The sequence below is a fragment of the Lithobates pipiens genome, unplaced genomic scaffold, assembly GCF_037356315.1.
Source record: "Lithobates pipiens isolate NorthernLeopardFrog02 unplaced genomic scaffold, aLitPip1_a1.2 Scaffold_16, whole genome shotgun sequence".
NCBI classification, from domain to species: domain Eukaryota; kingdom Metazoa; phylum Chordata; class Amphibia; order Anura; family Ranidae; genus Lithobates; species Lithobates pipiens.
The window spans coordinates 13,472,097-13,481,158 of NW_027507748.1; the positions used below are offsets into that span (position 1 = coordinate 13,472,097).

Consider the following 9,062-nt stretch of genomic DNA (forward strand, 5'->3'; position numbering starts at 1 on the left):
AGGAGATTGTGCGTGCTGTCTGCGTGCTCTGAACGCAGTATACACCGCTATATCCACCTATATAGCTAACTATCTTGCTCGTTTTAAATAGAGCTTTCAGTCAGTGTTAGGAGATTGTGCGTGCTGTCTGCGTGCTCTGAACGCAGTATACACCGCTATATCCACCTATATAGCTAAATATCTTGCTCGTTTTAAATAGAGCTTGCAGTCAGTTGTAGGAGATTGAGCTACACTTTAAAAATGTACCAGTTGAAAATTACAAAAAGATTCAACTTAACACAACAAACCTACACAGTCCCTGTCTTGTTTGCACCGCCTGTATACTGCTGTTCTGAGTATATAGGGCCTGGGGGCCACACGCATTTCCTTTTTTTAATATGGGCACGGGGTTCCCCTTAATATCCGTACAAGACCCAAAGGGGCTGGTAATGGGCAGGGAGGGCTACCCATGCCATTTTTCTCAATGATTTTCAACCATATTGCAGGAACCAGATATAACATTAAAACCGAAAAGCAGTTTTAAATGACGTTATTTCCGTTAAATGTCATTTTGTGCAGGGACTGTTCTAAACACGGGAAACACGTGGCACTTCACAGGCATACTACAGACACCCCCCAGGCACCATATTTAACCACTTCCCACCCGGCCAATGCATATATACGGCCGGGTGGGAGCCGTCTATTCCTGACAGGCCGTTCAGGAACGTCCTTCAGGAATAGCGGGACCGCGCGCGCGCTCGCGCAGCGGCGCGATCCCGATGTGCTCGTGTCACCCGGACACGGCACATCTCAGATCGGCAGGAGGGCTCTGTGATTGGCCCTCCTGATCACATGACGGCCGTGTCCAATCACGGCCGTCATGTGATGTAAACAAACAGCCGGTTGCTAGGCAATCCGCTCTCCTCTCCTCACACGGAAGTCACCGCTGAGGAGAGGAGAGCAGAACGCTGCAGCCGGCTGATGATCAGTGAGTATGGGCTGCTTTTTACAGCTTTTTACTCACTGATCATCAGTGTAGTGTCAACACACAACACACCACACAGTGAAAACACAGTCCCCACATATGTCCCCAAAACACACATGTCCCCAAAACATACATGTCCCCAAATAATAAAAACACATGTCCCTAATAATAAAAACATGTCCCCCACATATGTCCCACTAAAATCACATGTCCCAATGATTATCTGCACACATATGTACGTGATCACCTGCACACATATGTACATGATCATTTGCGTACATATGTACGTGATCACACAAACCAATTATTATACACTTAACGGAATTTTTTTTACCAAAAACATGTAGCAGAATACATTTTGGCTTAAATTTATGACAAAATTTGATTTTATTGGATTTCTTTTCAAATAGAAAAAAGAAAATATTGTTTTTCTTCCAAATTTCCGCTATTTTTGCGCTTATATCGCAAAAAAAAAAAAAACGGAGTCGTGAATAAATAACACCAAAATAAAGCTCTATTTGTGCGAACAAAATTATAACAATTTCATTTGGGTACAGTGTAGCATGACCGCGCAATTGTCACTGAAAGCGCGAGAGCGCTGAAAGCTGAAAATTGGGCTGGGAAGGAAGGGGGTGAAAGTGCCCTGTATTGTAGTGGTTAAAGGAATATTTCACTTTTTTTTTTTCACTTTAATCGTCATTAAAATCAGTGCTCCCACCAAAACGGCCATTTTTAAAACGTTTTTTTGCATTGACCCATGTCCCCTGGGGCAGGAGCCAGGTCCCCAAACCCTTTTTAGGACAGTATCTTGCATATTAGCCGTTAAAATTAGCACTTTTAATTTCGATCGTTAGAGTCCCATAGCATTCAATGGGGTTCTAATGTTCGTACGATTTTGGGGTCCGTTCGAAAGTTCTGGTGCGAACCGAACCGGGGGGTGTTCGGCTCATCCCTAGTATCTATACATTGAGCTGAGATCATGCCTTGTCTTCTGTCTATACATTGGGCTGAGATCATGGCTTCTCTATCTATACATTGAGTAGAAATCATGGCTTGTCTTCTCTCCATACATTGAGATGAGATCACGCCTTTTTTCTATACAATTAATTGAGATCGTGGCTTCTCCTGTATTTCTGACAGCTCATCATATCTTGCTGGAGTTCACCTTGTCGGAGCTGAAAGACATCAGCATCACCTTGGAGGTCTTGCTGAAGAGCGCCAATTCCAGCAGCACCAAAACCAAAATCACCATGTGAGCATTCCACCTTTCTTTTCTTTTCCATTCTTTCTTTTCTTTTCCATTCTTTCCTCTCCTTTCTTTCCTTTCCTTTCCTCTCCTTCCTTTCTCTCTCCATTTTTGCCCTGTACACCCCCCAGACTTCTTATATCATCGACTCACCTGATTCATCTTTCCTGCCTCCAGTCCAAAGCAGACACCGGAGGGCCGAGTCCTGGTTGCCCACGGGACCCATCTTTGCCTCTTATACCAGGTTGAGATTCGAGTGACCGGCGGAAGACTTTGGAGAAGAGGGCCGGAATTTAGCGGGACGCTGTGTATGACTGAACTGCCCGTGAACAGACGGTAAGGAGATAACGGTAGACCACTGGGCCTAGGCCACAACAACCAATCAGTACAGCCGATGACTTTCATTGATAGAGAACAGATGCTGAAATTGCTTATCTGAGCTGCCACGTGTGACTCAGGAAAGCTGACCGGTGGCATTGGACAGAATGTAGCCCCCCTCAAATGTCTTTCGCTCCTCTGAACATTTGAAAGTTAAATACATTTGTCCAACTGGATTATTCAAGGAAAATTTTTGCAATTTTTCAGCAGCCGCACTGCATGGAGGGATTTTTACTTTCCCAGGAGTTGGGATTTAAGGAATCCCCCCTCATCTCCGGTTCTGTCTTATGCCATAAAAAAAATGGGTAACGGGCAGGCCCCACCCAGTACAGGATGCCTGTAGAAAACTACAGGAGGGGGCGGAGACAAGACAAGTCACCCTGTACAAGGAGAGAGAGAGAGAGCAGAGCTGTGGGAGGGGCCCAGCAGGCCCCACCCACTACAGGATGCCTGCAGAAAACGACAGGAGGGGGCGGAGACAAGACAAGTCACCCTGTACAAGGAGAGAGAGCAGAGCTGTGGGAGGGGCCCAGCAGGCCCCACCCACTACAGGATGCCTGTAGAAAGCTACAGGAGGGGGCGGAGACAAGACAAGTCATCCTGTACAAGGAGAGAGAGCAGAGCTGTGGGAATGGCCAATCAGGCCCCACCCACTACAGGATGCCTGTAGAAAATTATAGGAGGGGCGGAGACAAGACAAGTCACCCTGTACAAGGAGAGAGAGCAGAGCTGTGGGAGGGGCCCAGCAGGCCCCACCCACTACAGGATGCCTGCAGAAAATTATAGGAGGGGGCGGAGACAATACAAGTCACCCTGTACAAGGAGAGAGAGCAGAGCTGTGGGAGGGGCCAGCAGGCCCCACCCACTACAGGGTGCCTGCAGAAAACAACAGGAGGGGGGCGGAGACAAGACCAGTCACTGAGCGGTCTTTACAGAGCAGCCATTGGCAAGGCCACGACAAGAGGGTGGGCAGGAGGGGCGGCTGCCCTGGGCACTGTGGTACCATGTGAGGTGGGGGGGGGCCACCACAAGGAGATTGGTTGGGGGAGGGGATTTATGTTGAGAAGGGGAATTTAGGGAGAAGCAGGGGGTAAGAATTTTTCAAGGAGGACAAATTTGGGCAGGTGTGCTAGGAGTGGTTATTCGGGGGATTTGTGTTTCGGAAGGGGAATGGGGGAAGACGATTTGTACTATTAAAGCGGTAGTAAACCCGCAAATTTTTTTTTTTTTTTTTTAAACCTGCAAAGCAAAAGGCATAATGAGCTAGTATGCACCGCATACTAGCTCATTATGAAATACTTACCTTCGAACGAGGCCCCGACATCTGGCCCGATCCACGCCGAGGGAGCCGACATGCTCCCTCGGCGTTTCTTCCGGGTATCGCGGCTCCGGCACTGTGAGTGGCCGGAGCCGCGATATCGTCACTCCCGCGCATGCGCGCGGGAGATTTCATTCCGGCCGGCCGGCCACTGCCGGATTTTCAGGCCGAGAATCCCCTTGTGCGCATGCGCCGCTGCAGTCAGCGGCGCATACCGAGGGGAATATCTCCTAAACCGTACAGGTTTAGGAGATATTTTTTTTTACCTACAGGTAAGCCTTATTATAGGCTTTCCTGTAGGTAAAAGTTAAAAAATTGAGTTTACAACCACTTTAAGGCAATATGGTGGAGGGGATTTTTTTTTTCTTTTGGTGGGGGTGGGGGCATTTGTGCTAGTAGGGATGATTTGGGGGTCTTTGTACAAGGAGGGGAAATTTGCTGGTTGGATTTGTGCCAGGATCGGGGATTGGGGAGAGGATTTGTGCTTGGAGGGGGAACATTTTATTGGGGGGGAGGGTGGAGGGTTTAGAGGGGGAGATTTCCCTGTTTGGGGGGGGGATTTGTGCTGGGTGCGTATGTGGAGAGAGAGGGTTTGAGCTGGATGCTTATGGGGTGAGCATGCAGATTAGTGCTCAATTTTATTTGGAGAGGGGGAGTGGATTTTCACTGACACATAATGCTCATATATCTTGGGGGGGGGACGCAATTTGGCATGTTCCCCCCCAGGCTCTAGATGACTTTGTCCTGGCACTGATCATGGGGCCCTGTACAGCCGACCTGACAGGGCCCTGACCTATAGCTATCTGGTCAGAAGGGTCAGCCGAGAGTGAAAGTGTTGAGCTACACTTCTGTCTGTTGCTTGCAGAATTGTTTTTGACTTTATTGTGATATGCTGAACCAGGGGTCTCAAACTGGCGGCCCTCCAGCTGCTCGAAACTACAAGTCCCATGAGGCATTGCAAGGCTGACAGTTACGTTCGTGACTCCCACAGGCAGAGGCATGATGGGACTTGTTTTTTCGGAACAACTGGAGGGCTGCCAGTTTGAGACCCCTGTGCTAAACCATTCTGTGTGGTCAGTGTGGGGGTGGGTATCTGTGCCAGGGGTAGCTGGACAGTCAGCATTACTTAAAGGGCAGACATCTGCTTTCATAACAGGAGGTGACCCCCCAATACATCTTAAGTCCAGCTCAGCTGAACAGGAGGAGACCTCAATACATCCTGCGACCTGCTCAATCAGAGGGACAACAGAGGACATAATAATAAAAAAAAGAATTATTTTTGCCCTTCGCTACCTGTGGGCATGATCTTTAGGGCTGAGGTCAGTCACACAGTACTGCTGTTCCTGAGCATTGATCACACCCCCAGCATCCTATTAGACATGCATGCTCCTCACTGCTAGCTACTGGGTGCTGCAGACCTTAGCTGTGCAATCTGTGTATCAGTCGCTTTATTACAGTCTGTTAGAGTGATCACCAGATTGCACAACTAAAGTCTGCCGCACCCAATGGCCAGCGGCGAGGAGCATGCACATCTAAAGGGATGCCTGGGATTTGTTCTCTCACATGATATGGCAATGTGATGTGTACAGGAGCCTGCCAGCCCCTCCCACCAAACTTGATCTTATAATGCAGCAAACGCCAGCAGATGATGAGGTCACTGGGTCTCAAAAATGAAATTATTTTATTTAAAAAAATGTAATTGCATATTGATGGGGGAGGGGGGAATGTGCACTTCAGCTTTAACTCTTTGGTAACTCGTCCTCCTTTGCTCTCCTTGCAGAAAATCTATGGCCTGTTTGCCCCAAATCATCTCTTTCTCGGGCAACAACCGCCAGACCTTCAACATACTCGAGGACAGAAGCTTCGCCTGCCCCTAGGAGGACCCCAGACTCTGCAATATGTAGCCGGACAGTGGCAGTATATATTTATCATCCATTAAAGGGGATTGTAGAAACATGAGCGCATATTTCCGGGTGTGTCCACGCCGTCTGATCCTCACACATCCTTTGTGCCGCTAACACAAAACCACCAGCGCTGCAAGACTGTATTAGTATTTAAAGTGGAACTCTTCCCAGCATTGCTAGCATCTCTCATAGCCGCATAACAAAAAGTCATTCTTATTTGTACATTAAAAAAAAATGCTTTTCTATTAAAAGGAAAATGCTTTTGGTGTGCTTTTAACAGATATATGTGCACAAGTTTTAATTTTAGCCCCTGTGTGCGACCACGCCTCCTTCCAAGCATGTCATAGTTGGCTATCTCGCAATAGTCTTCCCTTTTGCTTGTTTTTTACCTTCGCACATTCTATGCGCGCAGCCCCCCCCCCCCCCCCTAATACTTACCTAAGCCCAGTGTCGATCCAGCGATGTGCACAAGAGAAGCAGCTCTTTCGGCTCTCTCTCTTGTCATTGGACAGAGAGGCAGCAGGCTTCCACAAACAGTCAATCACAAACAGTCTGGAGGGAGCAGGGGGTGGGGCCAAGCCACACATAGACACACAGAGCTGGATGAGGAGCGAGCAAACACAAATGGATTGCTATGGGGGGCACTCAGCAGGAGGGGGAGGAGCCCAGAGCGCCGGCAGGGGACCCGAGAAGAGGAGGATCAGGGCTGCTCGGTGCAAAGCCATTACACAAAGCAGCAGTGACAGCCCGTTCATTAGGGGGCGCATGGGCGTCGCCCCCCCCCCATCCATGCGTCTGGCCCCCTTATCTACATGCAGGGCACCGGATGCATGGATTCCAATGAGGGGGGGGGGGGTTTGGAGGACGTGACTAGAGCCAGGGGCTCTAATAGGCTTCAAAAAAGGGTGGGCTTGGGGGGCGGAGCACTGCACCCTGATCCCACCCAGTTGTGTAACAATAGCGACTCACACTCATTCTTCTACTGGCCAATCGGGAAGAGGGTCAAGGCTCAAGCAGTTGTGTGAGAATGAATATTCACTATTCTCACACTGATCCTCCTCCTGGCCAATCAGGTCCTGAGACCCATCACCCAATTGGCTGAAGGAATAGGTGATCCTATTGGCTGCCTAGGAGGAGGGAGGAGATGCATGGCGAAAGCTGCCGTAATGCAGAGGAGGAGAAGAAGACACCTGTCTGCCGCCCGTCATCCGTAGGAGTATTGCCCTCCCGGAAACCTAGATGGGGTAATTGCAGGGTTGGATGACCGATCGACCACGAGACCCCTGGGGGGTGGGGGGTGGGTGACCCAACCGAGCGGTAGCAGGGGGGGTGCCACTGGCCAACTGGGGAGGGGTAGTTACCTGCCGCCCCCCCCCCCCAAAAAAAAACACCACCTGCTACTGCAGAGGTAAGTATAACACGTGAGAAAAATAGGGATTACAATGATCATACACAGTGCTCATCATAAATGAGTACACCCCAACAGATTTATCAGAAAACCTTTACTTTCCTTTCAGAATGAACATTTTCTATGGGACTCCGTACTACAAAACCCTCCCACAAATGCGGCCCATTGATTGCCACCAAGATTTGTTCATTTGCACCCACAAAAAAAGTATTTTTCCTAACAAATTCATTCAAGACCATGTTGCAAAAATAAACACACCCTGATAAAAGTCTAAGCCCTTGTACACACGGTCGGAGAATCCGTCGGAATGTGTCTTATCGGACCGTGTTGTCGGATATTCCGACTGTGTGTGGTATGCATCGGACTGTTTCCGCCGGAATGTCCGTCGGACCAAATTTTCCAACTTGCTGGAAATATTTTCCGACAAACTGGTCCGATCGGACATACTCTGATCATGTGTAGAGAATTACGATCGGACAAAGTGCCACGCATGCTCAGATCAAATTCCTACATCAAAGCTATTGGCTACTAGCCTGAATGTAGTCCCATCGTAACGAAATTACGTCATCACGTTCTGAAAGATCGGATTTTTCGACAACTTTGTCCGACCGTGTGCAAGTTTCGGACAAAATCCGATGGACAAAATCTGACGGATTTGGTTGTCGGAATCTCCGACCGTGTGTACAGGGGCTTAGGAGCGAGGCTAAAATTTCAGATAACAAAATCCTAAATTAACAAGAATTCAACTACAGGTGAGTGTAATTTATTCATTAACCACTTACCCACCCGGCGCCTATACCCCCTTCCTAACCAGACCGATTTTTCAGCTTTTGGCGCTCTCACAGTTTGAAGGACAGTTACTCAGTCATGCTACTCTGTACCAATATGAAATTTATGTCCTTTTCTTCACACAAACAGAGCTTTCTTTTGGTGGTATTTAACCACTTGCCGCCCGCCCTATAGCAAATAGACGGCGGCAAAGTGGTTTCATAATCCTGATCGGACGTCATATGACGTGATCAGGATTATGAGCCGCTGCGCGCCCCTGGGGGCGCGCATCGCGGCGATCGTTGTTGCGGGGTGTCAGTCTGACACCCGGCAACTACGATCTCGCTAAAGAGTCTCCGACGGAGACTCTTTACCACGTGATCAGCCGTGTCCAATCACGGCTGATCACAGTGTAAATAGGAAAAGCCGGTGATCGGCTTTTCCTCACTCGCGTCTGTCAGACGCAAGTAGAGGAGAGCCGATTGGCTGCTCCTCTGACAGGGGGGGTCTGTGCTGATCGATTATCAGCACAACCCCCCCGAGGATGCCCACACTGGACTACCAGGGACGCCACCAGACCACCAGGGATGCCAAGGACAAGGTATGCCACCCTAGACCACCAGGGATTCCAGTCAGTGCCACAATGGATGCCAATCAGTGCCCATAATGGATGCCAATCAGTGCCCACAATGGGCATCACTGATTGGCATGCATTATTGATTGGCACTGATTGGCATCCATTAGTACAATATATTATAATACAATGCCGCCTATCAGTTCCCATCTGTGCCGCCTATCAGTTCCCATCTGTGCCGCCTATCAGTGCCTACCCATGCCCACCTGTGCCGCCTACCCATGCCCACCTGTGCCGACTAACCCATGCCCACCTGTGCCACCTATCCATGCCCATCCATGCCAATCTGTGCCAGCTATCAGTGCCAATTTGTGCCACCTATCATTGCCCATCCGTGTCGCCCATCAGTGCCACCCATCAGTGCCGCCTATCAGTGCCACATATCGGTGTCCATCAATGCCACCTCATCAGTGCCACTTCATTGGTGCCACCTCATCGGTGC

At 49.2% G+C, this 9,062-nt stretch overlaps 1 protein-coding gene across 2 annotated transcripts in view; it reads left to right on the top strand.

The window, feature by feature from the left end:
* LOC143981605 (phospholipase A1 member A-like) overlaps positions 1 to 6,091 on the top strand; it is a 40,170-nt gene extending 34,079 nt beyond the window's left edge. For both annotated transcript variants that reach the window (XM_077479588.1, XM_077479587.1), the window contains 3 exons: positions 2,105 to 2,216; positions 2,388 to 2,546; positions 5,687 to 6,091. In XM_077479588.1, the coding sequence (XP_077335714.1) occupies positions 2,105 to 2,216; positions 2,388 to 2,546; positions 5,687 to 5,783 (368 nt within the window). In that variant the 3' untranslated portion in view covers positions 5,784 to 6,091. The remainder of the gene's footprint in view (positions 1 to 2,104; positions 2,217 to 2,387; positions 2,547 to 5,686) is intronic.
* The last annotated feature ends 2,971 nt before the right edge of the window (positions 6,092 to 9,062 follow it).